General features: G+C 43.4%; 1 protein-coding gene across 5 annotated transcripts in view; it reads left to right on the top strand.

Annotated features, from left to right (window-relative positions):
• Positions 1–17654, top strand: part of CTNND2 (catenin (cadherin-associated protein), delta 2) — a 694597-nt gene that overhangs the window by 273525 nt on the left and 403418 nt on the right. For 2 of the 5 annotated variants that reach the window (XM_012650019.1, XM_012650018.1), the window contains one exon: positions 3939–4509. The exons of 2 other annotated variants lie outside the window; for them this stretch is intronic. In XM_012650019.1, the coding sequence (XP_012505473.1) occupies positions 3939–4509 (571 nt within the window). Of the gene's footprint in view, positions 1–3938; positions 4665–17654 lie in introns of those variants that run through there. One more of the 5 variants, XM_012650022.1, reaches the window with a different exon arrangement.

The following is a 17654-nucleotide window of genomic DNA, read 5'->3' as shown; positions in this document are numbered from 1 at the left end:
TCTTGCTTCTTTGTCAGTTTCACGTAGATGCATCTCCCATTTTGAAGGTGTAGAAAGACAAGTGAAGCAGCCCTTTGGGCTGAGACTGATCCAAAGAGTTGAGAAGGAAGATACCAACAAGAATTGTCCCTGCCAACAGCCCATACTGTGTGATCAAGGACAATATAAGGTCCCCTCTGCCTCAAGTATTTCTAAATTTCTTATATCATTAGTTTTCTTTTAAGAGTCTCATCATCAATAAAAAAATTATTTCAATTCCCATTGTATGTATACACACATTTCCAAATATCCCTGGGGAAGGAATGTGTGTAGTCTTCAGTGTAAAAAACAAGAAGTGAAATTTTACCTGAATTCTAATTTAAAATTAGATTTACAATTTTATAGTGGTAATGTACTTTTAAGGTGGAATTGAACTGCCATGACAGTAAAGTGGATGCAGTTCTCTGTGTGTTGGAACATGTTTATGTTCTTTCGGATGCAATGATGGGTGGTAATAAACTGTCCTGTAAGTTGTGAAGCGGGCTTGAAGGGCAGCCTCATGTATCCCCATCTGGCTGAGAGTGACCAAAGGAAACTGCAAAATGAAACAAACATAAGCACAAAGGTGGAACAAGCTCCCAAAAGATTTGTTTTTGTCCAAATCATGCTACAAAACAAATCTTTCTGTTTAGTCAAAGAACTCAGGCTTTTATTATTCCATAAGCCATCAAAATGGCATATAGCGTCCCTGGATTATTTATTATAAACTACAGAAGGCCTTAGATAGCTGTGCTACATCCAATAAGGTGGCCATTAGTCGTATGTGGCTATTTAAATTTAAATTAATTAAAGTTAAATGCATATTAAAATTTAGTTCCTCAGTTGATTAGCCACATTTCAAGCTCTCAATAGGTTGCCATATTAGACAGTGCAGATGTAGAACATTTCTAACATTGCAGAATGGATTCAGGAAGCTCTTTTGGAGTTGTGTTTTAGCACATAGAGCACAATACCACTTACCACTTTATAGAGTATATAAAACTTCATTGTTTCTGTTTTTCTTTTTTTCACATCAAAATCATTGACAAAATTTCACCAAGATCCTAACAATACCTAAAAGATTTTCCAGTTGGCTACTATAGCTTGTCAAAATGTCTGAAGCTAGTGTGGCATTTATCAAAACTTCTGCAGATTTGGGGTCCATATAAGGAAATTTAGGATACAATCATATTCAACTGAGTTGACACTCCTGAGACTACAAGTCCAAGAGATTAGCAGAAAAATGAAATGATTGTAAAAATCACCAAGGTTTGCATGGGATATGTGCCATTCTAATATTTAAATATTAGGATGAATACTGACTTAATGTTTTAATTTATATTGGTATGCTTTAGTTACTATTTATTTTATTAAAAATTATGCTATTTGGTAATGGCATCATTAATGTATTATTATGTAATATTATTAATGTTGTACATCCAAGACGTAACAAAAAGTATTTGTGTTTTTGGAAGCAAGGAGTGCTGCTTGGGCCCTCAGGGGTTCTTTCTCTTCATTATGCTCCTGTGGGAAGGGTTTTGAAAAATTTCTGTCTGAGGCTTTTCCATCACCTGCCAGCTGGGTTCTGCATGGCTGAATGTTGCCTAGGCCCAGCTGATGAGTAACCCCAGTAGACAGCATCAGAGGAAGAATGTGTGCAGCTTAGTGGTAGGTCTCAGACCAGTAGGATCTGCCTTCTCTATGAGAGGGTTAGAAATGCAGGCTCTGGGACCCACTCCAGACCCCTTGAATCAACATCTCTTCTAGAACAAGTGTTTGGTAAACTTTGGCAAGCACTCTGATCATCCCAAGAGCTCATTGAAACACAGATCCTTGGGCCCCTCTCCCGGAGTTTCTGTTGGGTTTAAGGCGAGCAATGGGCTGATTCTGAGGCTGATGCAGGAAAGGGACCTCCCTTGGAAAGCCAGTGCTCTGGGGGGAATTGGTTCTCATATTGGTTGCACATTGCAGTGACCTGATGAGCTTCCCAAAAGCCTGAGGCTTGGGTTCCATCTTCAGGGATCCTGAATTAGATGGTTATGGTTAAGTCATGAGTATTGAGATTTTTTTAAAAAGCTCCCCTGGCAATTATAATATGCAGCCAGGTTTGAGAAGCCAAATCTATATGTTTCATGCTCACAGCTTCTTCTGGGAGAGAAGCAACACTGAATCTAAGCCGTCTGCTCAATGACTCTGGATGATGCTGGACTATTTCTCTGGGGTTTTGGGGTTCATGGGTGAGCACACCAGTTCTGCAATTTGTCCACCAAGCTCCACACATAGAAGCCCTCACTGCCAGAGCCACAGGACCAGCTTTAGGAGCCGTTCCTTCATTCATTCCACAGATATTCCTAGAGTCTCTAGTATGAATCGGGCCCTGTTCTAGTTGCTGAAGACGTATCATTGAACCAAATCATGGGCCTTACATTTTACTTTCACTCTTACTGCTAACATAACTGCTCTAAGGATTGAGTGTATACACACACACACACACACACACACACACACACACATTATAAGACTCTATAAAAGGTACACATCATATGTAAATACATATGTGCACACACACACACACACACTGCACAGAGAGTGTCTCTCACCAAAGTGTTTATCTTTGCCAGGCTGCTCCTAAGAGAGGATTTTCATGTGGCTCAATTAACTCCTCAGATCTTCACAGGAACCTGACATCCCAGATAAAATTTGGAATGCTGTGTCTGTGTGGGTGAAAGTGCCCAGTCTGTTATTTGCCAGTTGCCATTCCAAACCGGGTGGAGAGGCGTAATTGAAACTTTTACTGGATAGCATCTGCTCAGTCTTTCCCCCTCCCTTCCCGCCGTCTCACCGGCTTCCTCCTGCCCACCCAGCTCCCACCCCTCATTTCACAACCTTCCTTCCCAGCTTCTCCCCCACTCTGAGTACAATCCTACTCCCTTTTCACACCAGCAGACTCTCAAAAACCTTTCTGCTCCCCCAGGAAAGCCTGGAAGATCTAAGACCTCCTGCCCAGAAGTGGATGACAATGTAGTGTTTTCATTCGAATGCAAATTTGTCTCTGGACAAGATTCAAGGAAAGTGCTTTCCCCTCCAACTGTCTCTCCAACTTCTCCCCAGCCCTTGTTGTCTTTTGTGTTCTTGTAAATAAATGAGAGGCAACTGGCTTTCAGTTTGAAGACACAGCTGCAGGGGGCTCTTAAAAGGGAGCTAGAGAAAGAGAAAGATGCTGAAAGATTTGGAGCCCAGTGGTAAAATCTAGAAAAGCAAGGCTTTTTCAGTCTTCTCATATACAATTGCTCTGATTCCTCTAGATTTTTTTAATACTGGAAAGACCAAGCGAGTTCATTCTGCCTTAATATTTTTCCTTCCGTTTAACTTTTCTTGTCCAAAAAGAAGAATCCACGCGACAATAGCCGCAGAATAAACTGTAAGAAGTATGTTTATTCTTGATGTTCTCCAGAGAAGTATGTAACTTGGCCAGTCTTGGGGGTAGAACGTGTATCCACTGAAATGACCTTGGGGGAGGGGGGTGGAATGGGGGAGCAGAAAAAGATTTACTGCCTGAATTGCTCATTAAAACTAACAGATCATGATTGCATTGGGGAGATCACGATTGCCCTGTTGTGGGGGGGGGGGCTTTTAAAACCTTTCTGTGACTAATGTGATGCCTCTGCTATTCCCGAAACATCTTGGAAATGTAAGCAAATGCAGGTCTCATTTGTCAGGCGTGCCTTCATCCCTCTGCCAGCCGGCCTCTGCCGGTGCCGGAGGAGACCCGGGCGCGTGTTCGCCTCTCGCTCCGGGGCAGTTGTGCGCGAAGCCACCGAGCGCCCGACTCTTCCTCCTGCGCTGGGGCGGGCCGGGCCGGGTGGGCCGATCGCTTGTCCCTCGCTAAGTGCGCGTGTTCTCTCCTCTCCCGGGCACAGGGCACGACGAGCCGCGCCGGCCACCTGGCGGGGCCCGAGCCCGCGCCGCCGCTGCCGCCGCCGCGGGAGCCGTTCGCGCCCAGCCTGGGCAGCGCCTTCCACCTGCCCGACGCGCCGCCCGCCGCCGCCGCCGCCGCCGCCGCCGCGCTCTACTACTCCAGCTCCACGCTGCCCGCGCCGCCGCGCGGGGGCTCCCCGCTGGCCGCGCCGCAGGGCGGCTCGCCCACCAAGCTGCAGCGCGGCGGCTCGGCCCCCGAGGGCGCCGCCTACGCCGCGCCGCGCGGCTCCTCGCCCAAGCAGTCGCCCAGCCGCCTGGCCAAGTCCTACAGCACCAGCTCGCCCATCAACATCGTCGTGTCCTCGGCCGGCCTGTCCCCGATCCGCGTGACCTCGCCCCCCACCGTGCAGTCCACCATCTCCTCCTCGCCCATCCACCAGCTGAGCTCCACCATCGGCACGTACGCCACGCTGTCGCCCACCAAGCGCCTGGTGCACGCGTCCGAGCAGTACAGCAAGCACTCGCAGGAGCTGTATGCCACGGCCACCCTCCAGAGGCCGGGCAGCCTGGCAGGTAAAGGGCTCGCTGCCACCTGGCGCGGCTCCCCTGGGCGCGTTGTGGGGGAACAAACGAGCAGTCGGGCTTGAGCAAAAGTCCAGCTGGGCACTTCTTTGGCCAGTTTTCAGAAGTTGCAGGATATAGAGAATGCCAGGGCTTCCTTGGAACACGTCAGTGTCTTCCCTAAAATGTGTCAGTTACTTCTCTTTGAGAGTAAGGTGGCCCCCCAGTCGCTAACACCTCTCTCCGCCTCCCTCCCCTCTCCTCTCTCTCTCTCTCCTGAATCTGAAGACTAAACTGTATGAATAAGGCAAATAGTAAAGAATTACTTAGACCTGTTGATTGTACCCAGTAGAAAGCAAAAGCAAGTAACAATCGCAATATTTATGTGATCATCTTTAGTTGTCTACATTTCATTGTCAGAAAAAGTTAGGGATTTTCCCAAAGCAGACATTCAACTTGCATAGATTTCAATAGTAGTGGGAAAGTCACCAATAATGAATTGCCTTGAATTGTTACTCTTTCGTTTTGGCTTGAACTTACTATATTTTGTCTAAATTAGTCTTTGGGAAAGACTAGAGGACTCCTCCATGCCTATCATTGGATTTCCATAAGTTCCAATAGCGGGGACAAAGTAACTAATAATGAAGTCCCTTGAATTTATATCTGCTTTATTATAGGAAGGGAGGGCCTGGGCTGGGGAAAAGAAACCTGCTTTCCTCTGCCAATCCAGAGGAGGTGACATTTTCTGTAGTCGCTGTGCCCATGAAAGACCAGGCTGAGCTGGTGATTCTCTGCTGTTAGCACCATATGCTCAGCTTGAACAAGACACTGAGATTGAAAGACTAATGTTTTGTCCCCTGAAACACCTGACAACCAACCCAGATTTATTGTTGATTTTTTTACTTATAGAAGTATTTGGTGATTGTGTCGCTCTAGTAACAGATGTTGTGCTCATATGCTTCCTTTCTTGACACAAAAAAATGACTGTGAAGATAAATAGGATAAAAAAAAAAAAGGAACTTGTTGCATGCACGAGGCAGGTGGCCAAGGGCTTCTTTAATTCAGCACAGTAATTGCCCCTGTGGACTGGCCTGGCACAACAGGATGCAGGCTGGGAATCCACTGCCTGCAAAATTATGCTAGGTATGTTTACCGAAATGAAAATATTCTTGCAGCCAGGCGCGGTGGCTCACGCCTGTAATCCTGGCACTCTGGGAGGCCGAGGCAGGCGGATCACTCACGGTCAGGAGTTCGAGACCAGCCTGAGCAAGAGTGAGACCCCGTCTCTACTAAAAATAGAAGGAAATTATTTGGACAACTAAAAATCTATATAGAAAAAAATTAGCCGGGCATGGTGGCGCATGTCTGTAGTCCCAGCTACTCGGGAGGCTGAGGCAGTAGGATTGCTCGAGCCCAGGAGTTTGAGGTTGCTGTGAGCTAGGCTGACGCCACGACACTCTACTCCAGGCAACAGAGTGAGACTCTGTCTCAAAAAAAAAAAAAAAAATATTCTTGCACTAACTGCCTTTCTCTCTCTAATGAAATTTTAGACGTTGACAATCATTAGTGCCAACTCAGTGCCAGCACCAAAATATCTTTGATGCAGGGACTCAGGAGTAGCAATCTGTTTGGATGGGGGTGGGGCTAGGAAACAGGTACAGAAACTTTGTTTATATAATTTTGTAAACGATGTTACTAGATCTTGTCAAGGAGGGAGAATCAGTGAAGTTTGTTGAAGACTCCATGACATCCTTCTCAGCCACCACAGAGAAGAGGAAACTGAGGTCTGGGGAGTCCAGGTGGCTTCCTAAAGGCCGTTTCATTTCTTGTACTTCCCTAGTGAAAGAAATCAGGAGTCTTAGCTTCCAGCTCTTTCTCCCATGGGTTACATGTACCAGACTTTTGCAAGTTCCACTATATCATTTTAGTAAAAATAAGGAATGTGGCCAAAGGGCTGAAGATCTGGGTCTGGTGGAGAGGCTGGGGGAGTGTGAATAGAGAAGAAAAGACCCCAACAAAAGAGCTCTGTATTTCATTGAATCTAGGAAGGAGTTTTAAAAGTAAATACATTGCGAAAATAGCTTGTGTTGCACTTGGGTTGCATAAGATCATGTGTCCCATTTAGAAATTAGCGAACTATGGCCCCAGGAGTGGTGTGAGGGGGACAGACTTGATATCTTGGCGAGATCAGGAATATCAGAGCCCGGTAGGCATTGTAAAGTTTGGAACACCTGGTCTGCTAGTTGAAAGAGCACAGTTAAGTCACGATTGAAAACCAGCTTTTGGAATTGCAGGGTTGTGATTTTGGAGATTTGTCACTGATAACTAGGAGGGATCAATTGAAGATAGATAGTGACTTTCACTAATTAATTCATTCATTCAATAATTATTTTTGAGCACCTCTTATGTGCTGCCACTGATTTAGACCCTGGAGATACAATATCATCTAAATTCTTTGGTCTCATTTAAAATGGAGAAAATACAAAATCATCAAAATACTTTTGATAAGGTAGCCAGGAAAGGCTCTGATTAGAAGGTGACTTTTGAGTCGGTCCTGAAGGAGGTGAATGAGCTAGCACTAAGGCTATATGAGGGAAGGGTATTCTGAGCAAGGAACAGCAAGTTTAAAGGCTTGTGCATGGGGCTGTGTCTGATATGTCTGTGGAACGAGGAGACAGGAGGAAACGAGGGCAAAGACATGACATGGGGTCACCAAGGTGGCCATCGAAGTGGGAGCAGAATGCCAGACCAGGGAGGACCTGTAAGTCTTGAGGAGGGCTTAAGGATGCTGGCTTTGCCAAACCCACAGGCGCCATTGAGGATTTGAGCAGAGGAGTGAGAGGGTCACTCTGGCTGCTGTGTGGAGAATAGACTGTCCAGATCAAGAGCAAAGCAAGAATGTCAGCTGGGAGGTGATTGTAGTAACCTAAGCAAGAGGTGAGAATGGCTTGGGCCAACATGGGAACACTGGAGGTTATGGAAAGCAGTGTCATTCTGGGTGTATATATATGGTAGAGCCAATGGGATCTTCTCATGGACTAGGTGATGATGGTAAGAGAAAGAGGACTCAAGGATGCCACCAACTCAGCCACCGGAAGAATGGAATCGCTGCTGACTGAGATGGGGTAGGCTGCAGAACTAGCTGGGGCCTGGGGGTACTGCTGGGAATTTGGATGTGTGCTGTCATCAGAGGTAGTAGGCACTCGGGAAGGAAGCACACATGATGTTTTCCACTAGATCTTCATGATGGCCAAGCTTAAGAAAGTCTGCCCAGAGATTTCAGAGTTTTAATTCTCTGGGAAAATGCCACAAATCAATTAAACCTAGAAAAGTGTAATTTCTGAAATATTGTCATCAGAATCCAAAGATCTCTCAATAGTTTTTCTTGCTTTTGTTTTTAAGTCACATCTCTTTTCGCTGTATAGCAGTGCCTTAGTGGAAACTGAGCTCTGCCTCGTTGGAGCTCCTGAACACTAGGCACGTTGCACACCTGCTTGGACATATTCCTTATAGAGGGGGTCACCACAGTACCCACTCATATAATTTTACACATAAGGTCATGTATATGAAGTACTAGCAATCTTCCAGCTCAACAAAAGTTAGCACATTTAATAACACCTACAGTACCACTTAAGATGTGCAAGGAGGAAATCATCCATTTTTGCTTCAGAAACAAAGCGGGTTTATTGAGTCCCCAGACATACCAGTTTTTGTGTTGGGCATAACGCAGATGAGGGAGGCATAATCCCTGCTTTCAAGAGAGCTCCTTTCAGAACAGGTGTAAGAATGGCTAATTTTAAACCCAGGGTGGAGTGAGACAGAATCTGGTTACTGTGGGAGCATCGTAGGGGAGCATCTCACAGTGGAGTTCAGTGTGTGCCCAGCATGCTTCCTTGGTGAGGGGGGCCCAGAGCTGAGCTGTAAAGGAGGAACTGGAGAGAAATGGTAGCTGGAACAAAGTCACAGAGTTGAGATGGAGTGTGTGGGGTGGGGGAAGGGGGAAGGTCCATGTTTCTTGAGCAAAGACTAAGTGGTGGGGCGTGGTGAGAAACGAAGACACAGGGGAGAGATAAGGCAGTTGGATCCCATGGTAAAGGGCTTAGAATTTCATCTTTCTGGCAGTCAACTGACATGGTCCCATTCGCATATTAGAAACTTTGTTCTGGGAGCTGTGTGGAGGATGAATTTAGAAAGCAAAGATGGTCAGGGAAATAGGAAGCCATGAAATGGTCCTTCCCTACTCCCAGAGCTAGTTATTACAGCTCTCTCCTACTTGCTTTGAAATGCGGCAATTCGAACTTTATCACTTACGTGGTAGAGGAAATGGTAGACGAAAAAGAAGACTAAATGACCTACCCACTTTTTCCATTTTTCTCCTGACCAATATGTTGCTTAACTTTATATCTTTATAAATTAATAGTTAAATATATTCATTTTAACAAGTGAAAATTTACGAAATAGTCATGGTGAATAAAGTCAAGTTAAAAACATATTTCAATATAAAACACTGTACATTTTTATAGCTATGCCAGATGTGCCACACACTTTGCAAACTGTATCTCGTGTAGTCTCCATCAACTTAATGAAGTAGGCATAATCAATACCTCCATTCTACAGATTCAGACAGTAAGGCTTATCAATGATGAGCTCCTTACCTGTCTAGAAATGAAAGGAATGTGATTTGAACCTTGATTACTTTGAGTCCAGAGTCTCTATAGTCTTAAATATACATGATACATGACTGGGGGTAGTATATTTTTTTGTCAGTGAAGACAAACACCAAGATGTATAAATGCAATATAAGTTTTCAACTTATTTAAATGACTGGTGATTTTGAAGAAAGCAAAAATATCTCAAAAATTCATCAATATCCTATTGAATGTGTCAATGTGACTTCACTAGTACCAATTTTTGTTTGCTCTTATAAAGAAAATAACATGATCCTTTCACTTTTTGGGTTTAGAGCTAAATTAATACTGTTTAAAAAAGAAATTTGAGCTGTAAATAAGTGTTAAAGTCAAACACCAGAAGCTTATTTTGAGGTAAAAATGAAATGAATGAAATAGAGATTCTTAACCAGCGATTTCAATCAAAGTTGACCTAATATGGAGAAGAATTTGGTCAAGGCATGTCTAACTTGTACCCCAGCCAAATGGACATAAAATTCAGTATTTAGAGTGGACTGTGCACTATAAACGCTAAATTCTGAATATTTGGGGATTTCAGATCCATTTCCTCACTTGTTAAGGCTTCCAGGTGTGTCTGTAAAAAACTAATCCTAGATGAAAGCTTCACAGACTCTGCTGTCAGGTTCTCAAAGGAGACATGAAGTCTACTCAGGTACTGAGCGAGTTTGTTTAACACTCGGCTCCTGGGATGTTGTGAAAATGCTACATGATATCTGGCTTCCACTGCTCTTTTAAATTTCACTTCCTGAAGCCAATCTTTCCCTGCTGGTGGACAAGCACTTGAACAGTTCTCGTGAACCTTCTGCTCACTCTAGTGCTAGACGTTCCCACCATTATTTTAAGAAAAAAAAAATCCCAGTTTAGGTTTGCTAATTAGACTTAATAAATGCCCCCCACATCCCCTCTCTCCTACCAAAATAGCCAACTTGTAGCCAGTGCTTACTCTAAGGAGTGTTCTCCTTGAGGAAATTGAACGAACTGTCTGAGAGTTAGACCTCTCTTAGGGAAGCTGGGAGACTAGGTAAAGTTCTTTTCATACAGGCATGTGGGTAGTGGGGTCCTTGGGGATGCTCCGCACCCACCTAGTCATTGTGGAGGAAGACTGCCAGCCCGTACACCCCACTCCCGCTGTAGCTAACTCAGGGATGCATGTGGAAACGCACAGGACTTGTGTGCTAAACAGTGAAGAGAAGTCCAAGGAAACAAAGCTGCCGCTGGGTTCTTCTTTTCCAAATATAATAAATTACCAAGGATTACCAAGGAATTGGAGAGAATTAGTGGCGTGAAAAAGAGAGACCGAAATAGAAAAATAAACCATCTCTCAGAAGAAACAGATAATTTGTGGAATAGAAGAGATTAAAAGAAACAAGCAAAAACTTTAGGTTCAGTATTGAGAAGGATTTAGGAAGATCTCATGTTCATTAAATAAAACTGGATGCTATGTGAAAGGATCAAAGGATGAGAAAATCTTTCTAGGCTATAAAAATATAACTAACAAAACCAAAAATTTGATAGAATGACTGAAAATAGTTAAGGAAATCATGCAAAAGGTAGAACACAAATGGAAAGAGGCAGAAACTACGAGAATAACGCAATAAGAGTCATAGAGGACAAGTTCAGGAGATCTGTCACATTACTCAGTCTCAGAAAGAGAGAGGAGAGAAGCCAGTTATCAAAGAATCATGTAGAAAAATTCCTTAGAGCTGAGGGTGCCTTCATAGGGAATACCCTATGCCTGGAATAGAAAATATTCCATATTCCACATCATGAAATTTCAAAGCATGAGATGAAAGAAGAGCCTAAAATCTCTGGAGAGACTACAACAGACTCCTCATGACTCAGCCCTGAGATGCTGGGTGGTTGAGAACAAGGAGACACACTCTCAAAGTTCTGAGGGAAATAATTTTTCAACCTAACATCTATACACAGCCAAATTATCCACTGTACAGGGAGAATAAAGTATTTTCAGACTTGCAAATGTGTACTCAGAAAATCTACCTCCTATGCACCCTGTCCTAGGAACTTATAGTACTCAGAGGATGTACTCCAGCTAAATAGGGGCATAAAATGAGAGGGAAAATTGGAATCCAGGAAACAACATACACCGACTAGAAGGCAATGAAGAGAAGTCCCAGGAAAACTGCCGTCTAGCAGGCTAGCAAGCTAGGAAAGGTGGGAAAACACAGGGATGTGGACAGTCATGAATTTTGGCCCAAAGAGAATAAGTCCCAAAGAGTCTAGGTAATTTCAGTATCTAAGGACAGAAAAGTAAAATAATAATGAGTAAGAATAATGAGTTTATCACAGATAAGAATGAAAGAGCTATTGCATTCCGTCGAGTTCCACCAATACGGAAGATCACGGGTCTCGACAGCCGTGGGTGGGTGTCTTGGTTCCATCCCTTACCAGCTCTGTGAGCTTGGACAGTTGGTTCAAGTCAATAAATATTTCCTGAGCACCTGTTTGGGGCCAGGCATCCTTCAATGGGCTGTACACTCACTCATGCACATTGGAGGCCAAAGCCTGGTCCTCTCGGAGCTCATGTTCTAGCAGGTATAAGATGTTAGGTGGCGAGGAGAGCAGTGGGGAGAAAGATGGAGGGAATGGGGATGTCAGAGGGTAAGGGTGGCTGGAGAGGCACTCAGTGATAAGTTGTTGTTTGAGGGAAGGAAGGAGGAAAGTGCATGGATGTGTGGAACGGTGTCCCAGGCAAAGGGAACAGCTACTGCCAGGTTGTTTGCTTCTCTAGGGTTGTTTGCTTATTTTATAGTGGGGATGACAATACTGCAGTAATATGTGGAGTCATTAGAGAGATCATGTGAGATCGTGCCTGTCATTCATTAGTGTGCCCCCGTGTTAAAAGGGCTCAATAAATTATACCTCTTGTTACCTTGGAGAATCATGACATCAGCCCAGCTCTCCTGGGAATTCCAGTGTAGATAAGATGGAACCCAGGACTCAAAGAGTCTCATGTGACTGGAAGGAGGGAAGGAAGGACATAGTGCAGAAGTAGCTTGTAATACAGTGTAGTCATGATGGGCCACAAGGGAGGATCTGGGCCGAGGAGGGTCAGGGAAGGGTTACAGGAGGAGGCAGCATTTGAGGTCGGGTTTAATAGAGCACACTTGTGACAGGTGCAAATAGGGAAAGAGATGCAGAGTAGAGAGAGGGTCATATATTTCTTGTGAATGAGCGCGCAGAGGCACTAGGAATCCTGGAGGGTTCAAGGTAGAGCTGGGAGCGCCGGGATACACATGAGGTTAAGGCTGAATCTAAAGTGAAGTGATCTGAACGGACTGCAGAGGTATGACCACATTCTGGGGGTACTGGGACAATTTTCCCAAGAAGAGATTTTTATCCCGCTTTTTTTTTTTTTTTAATGTAGGGGCTCATAAGATTATTTTGGAAAGAATAAATTATCTTAAAGGCCATATGAGCTTCTTTTCACTTGGGGTCAATGGATCTCACGCATACGTGAATGAATATTTGAGATACCAGAGACTGGAGGCGAGGTTCGGGTGTGTGAGAAGTTTGAACAGTAATGGATTGACGTGGGACCAGCTCTGGGACCCACAGATGAACCAACTCATTAGAAATGGGCGACATCATGAACAGCCCAGTGGTTTGCTGCGACTGAACTCTGAGAATCTGTCTTACTTTCTTTAGCTACAGATCAGAGAGATGGGTGGCAGAAACGGGATTCCACTGGGAATGTGCATTTAGTTACAATCTGGAATCACAGGAGGAAACGGCAGGATGGGAGGAGAAAGACACAGAGACACGCATGGTCCTGCATTTGTTGGCTGTCGGACCATGGCTTCGTAGCTGGGTCCCCAGCACACCACCATGAGGGAAGTCTGACTCGTGTTTGACCCAGTGATGTGGGCTTATCCCAATCTCCAGGACTCTTTGCCTTGAATGTAAAGTCAGTGGGGCACTGAGGATGAACTCTTCCTGGGTCTCGTTTCAGTGATTACTCATTTTAGGTCACACTAGCAGTAACCACTCATACTGGATAATTTGAGCAAACAGGCACCTGTGCTCACCACTCACCGTAAGTGTTAGCATCAGTTCAGTGATTATGGTTAACCAGTGTCTCTGCCTTAATAAATATAGTGCTTTCGAAATATTTTTTTCTTTTTACCTAAGCCACAGGGATTATGTGGAGACCAACTGTTTTAGTAGATGCATGAGTAATCTTAAATAATTAATAACTTAAAATCTCTCTAAGTGGAGTTAATTTGTAACAAAGCCTGTATCAAATCCCTCCTACCATGGCATTTTACCAAAATGCATTTTGTGATTTTAAAAAGTTTGTCCTATATTTATTCCATATTAAACAGAATATAAAATATAATATACTGAATATATAATATAATATAATGATAATATTATTATATATAATACAATGTTTTATATATTTTTATAATTTTTTCTATGTTTAGTCCATATTACACAGATTATACATACTATTTATATGAAATTTCTGCTTGTTATATATTCTAACATAAAATACTACCGTATACGCACATCCATATATGTATATATACACACACATGTGTATATATGTTATACACACACACACATATATGGAAAGCATTACATTCACTGTGGATTAACTAAAGTGGAATATCTAAAATCTCTAAAGGCTAACTCCAGATGGATCTATATATAATATATTTGTTGTACTGTGCATTACCAAAGCACTGACTTTGGTACAAAATATCCTGAATTTTCCTGCATTCAAAAGAGGCAGAGTATTTGAATAAGTGGTCGTATGAGCTCCTTGTGGGCAGCTAATAGTAACAGACCTCCACAATTTCAGAACTCCCCACCATGCCTTGTCTAGTAGATATTCAACAGATGTTTTTGAGTGAGTATTGTAAAGTTAGACAGTGGGTAAACCTGTTATATTCCATTGATAACCAAAAGGCATTCTTTGTACATAGTGAAGCATGAACACACAGAAACACCAGGTTCTCCCCGAAGTTAGCATAATGTTGAGAAATTACCAACAGTTAACAGAAGAACTTGGTTCAATGTGTATTGAAAACCTGTAAGGTAAAATCCTTATTTCCCTTGCCTTTGAGTTTCACAGTTCTTTGGAAAGTGGCTTTCTGTCTTTCATAGGTCTCAGCTGCAGTACTCCCAGAGCCCTAGAGAGCAGGCCAGGGAATGCTGTGGGCTCACCTGTAGACAGAACTAGCAGCCTCGTGCGTGGGAGCCGTTCGGAAGTAAGAGGTCATAAAACAGACAATGCCTATTCTGTGGTGTCTGCAGATCTTGTGCGGGTGCCGTGGAGCCTCCCAGGAATCTGCAGGTAGAGACTTGGCAGCAAAAGGAACCTAAAGAAAACCATTAATGATTTAGACCAAGCAAATTTCTGCTTGCTATATAAATATCCTCAAAGAGACTTGTTAGCACTGATTTTTCCTGTTTGGCTTCCTAGAAGGCGTCTGGGTCCACAAGTGCCATGTCGTTATAGCCTACCCTGATACTTGAGTGATACCTTCATTTGCTGAAATTCCTGACATCAACCTTAGCTCTCCGTATAGTGACTAGTAATGTGGTAAAGAACTCAAAACCTCCCTGAGAAGACAAATTTCTGGTTTAGTAATTAATGTAGAAAAGGGAAGTCAGTATTTATTTCTCTTTGGAATAAAAATGCACACACACAGAGGTATTCATTCAGGTCTTAGCTGGTAGAAGCAGATGATGCCACCGTCTTCTCTAGAGCTATTTCTTACAGTTCTAGAGGCTGGGAAGTCCAATATCAAGGTGCTGGCAGATTCACTGTCTGGTGAGGGCCCACTTTCTGGTTCATAGATGGTGCCTTCTTGCTGTGTCCTCCCATAGCAGAAGAGGTGAGGGGTCTCTCTGAGCTCTCTTTTAGAAGGGCACTAATTTCATTCATGAGGGCTCCACCCTCATGACCTGATCAGCCACCAAAGGCCCCTACTTCCTAATATCGTCACACTGGGGTTAGCTTTCGACATAAGAATTTGGGAGGAGGCACATTCATATAAACATTCGGGTGATAGTAGTCAGTTAGGTTGTTGTATTCACATGTATTCACATGGCCACAAACAGTCCTCTCCACTTGATGGCCTTTTTGCAAACTTGTTATATTTATCACATACTGGAAGAGTCAACACAAATCAACTTTCTGTACTAGAAAAGCATTGCTGACTTCACCAGGGTATGATACCCGTTAATGACGGAGTAGTATCTTCATGGGATAAAGACAACATTTGAAAAAGGGGGTGGGAGAATTTTGGCTATAGATTGGTTTCAACAGTTGTGTAGTATGTTAGGAAAGTAATGTTTTAATGAATGTAACTGGCATTCAAATGGTAATTATACATACATAATCCAGTAAGTAATTGGACTTTAAATTATGCATGTGCATACACACATATTAATGCTTTTAAAAGGAAAAGAATCAAGAGAAAATCTTAGTCCTCTTCAGAACTGTTTATTAATAACAACATAATTCTTCTCTTCTCAAACTCTTTTTGTATATGCTGAATATTATGTTGAGTAAAATAGTAAAAATTAATAAAATGTTGATATAGAGAGGGTATAAGACGTGAGTATAGAGAATGACTAATCTGTGAAGCAGTTTGTCGTTTTCTCCCTATAGATTATGTTGAATGTTAATGGTGTCTTTATCATCTGGAATTATCACCAAGGCCAGTTGGTGAAACACATAAAGCAGTAGAAAAATGATACAGGGAGAATACATTGTAAGTTTTCATTTTAGAAGCTAAATGTCTAATTTCTGGAGGGGAATTTGTGCAGCCTACACATGATATTATCTAATACAATCTGAATAAAAAGGCCTGTGTTTGGGGTGCTGAGTACAAAACGTCTTAGTTCCCATGTTTTTCAAAATATTTGAACCAATTCATGAAGAAAAACTGCATGTTTAAGCTTACTTTTGTCTAGTAAAACCCTCCTCCTTGTCCACACATTGAGAATTTCATCTGTGCCCTTGGACAGAAGCCACATAATAAAAACTGAACACTTCAGCATTAGTTCCCACAGCAGTCAGCTCTTTGGAAAGCAGAATGGAGACTGTGGGTCCCCTTGAAGCCTCAGCCTGCAGGTCTGGCCTGCTTTGCATCTCAATATAACAAAAAAAGATAGATCAGGAGCACCTTGTTCTGGATTCTCTCCATAGAAATGTCCATAATTATCCATAATAATGAGTTCTGGAAGCCAGACTCCAGATGCACTGTTGGAGCATTGCACTAATGGGGTATTGAGAAGCAGCTGTCGGGAAATAAAATGACACTCATTGAATTTTATCCCCCTTGTCGGTAAAGAAAAGTATCTGTGCGAATATGGCCATGAAAAACTCTGGTGACTGATTAATAAAGCACCAAATCATAGAGTGCTTTGCATCAGTAGTTAATTAGGACAATGAAAAGATGGGGTGAGCCAAACGCCAGGCGCCACTGCCAAGAGCTCCTCCCAGGGAGGAGACAGGGTTTGAAGCTAATTTTAAATGCAAGGCCTCTCCCAGGTAAGAATTAACCTTCACAGATTAAACTTCTTTGCATGGGAATGTCAAAAGACTTTAGACTTCAATCACAAGTCTAAAATCAAATTACGTTGCCTTTCAGTACAAACATATTGCGATCCAAAATTCACTCCCCACCTTCCCAATTTCTTATTTTACTTGGTTTCAGCTGAGAAGGGTTTGGGGTGACTGGGTAGAGTCTTTATTGGGGCCCTTTCCAGCTTCAGTCTGGACTCTCACTTGAATGCTAGTGGTTACACTGAAGTTCTTTTTAGCAAGAGTTCAGAGGACACACGTGATTTTCACAGCACAACCCCCCCCACCACCACCCTCAGACATCACAGTTGATCCCAGCCCAAAGGCCTTTTTCCAGGGACCTCCTGAAGGGAAGGCAGCAGGCAGAGGCAGGACGTGTCCTGCAGTCTGTGCATGGCCACAACCTGTGCATTCCCAGGGATTGCCCAGCAAGAGGCTAATTGTAGCACAGAGTGTAGCAGGCTAGGGGCAAAAACCGTCTCCTACTTTCTCTGCTCTCAAAGGAATCACTGCTTTCTTGCAAACCTCAGAAACTAAACCTCCCTGTAAAGGGAAGTTCCTCCCTTCCCCCACATTCAGGAATGGCTGTTTCTAGGAATATTCTGAAGCTCCAGCCTTAAGGGGCCTGCTGAGGACCAAACCTTGACACTTGCTCCTTAAGATCCTACATCTAGCCCCAAATCTACTAGCTTTGACCCTAACCGCTGCTTCTTAGAGATACCTGCAGAGTGAACTATTCCATTCCCTGGGCTCGTCCCCTGAGATCCTAGTCTGGAGTGGGCCACAGCTTCAGTAGTCTTTAGAACGTCTCCCAGATGATACCATGCATGTTCTCCCAGGGTTGAGGAGCACTACATATGTGTGTGCTATGGCAATGCAGTCTGCCCATGTCTAAAAAGTCCATCCCG

The sequence above is a fragment of the Propithecus coquereli genome, unplaced genomic scaffold (assembly GCF_000956105.1).
Source record: "Propithecus coquereli isolate 6110/MARCELLA unplaced genomic scaffold, Pcoq_1.0 Scaffold309, whole genome shotgun sequence".
Taxonomy (NCBI): domain Eukaryota; kingdom Metazoa; phylum Chordata; class Mammalia; order Primates; family Indriidae; genus Propithecus; species Propithecus coquereli.
This window is presented reverse-complemented; position numbering and strand designations above follow the sequence as displayed.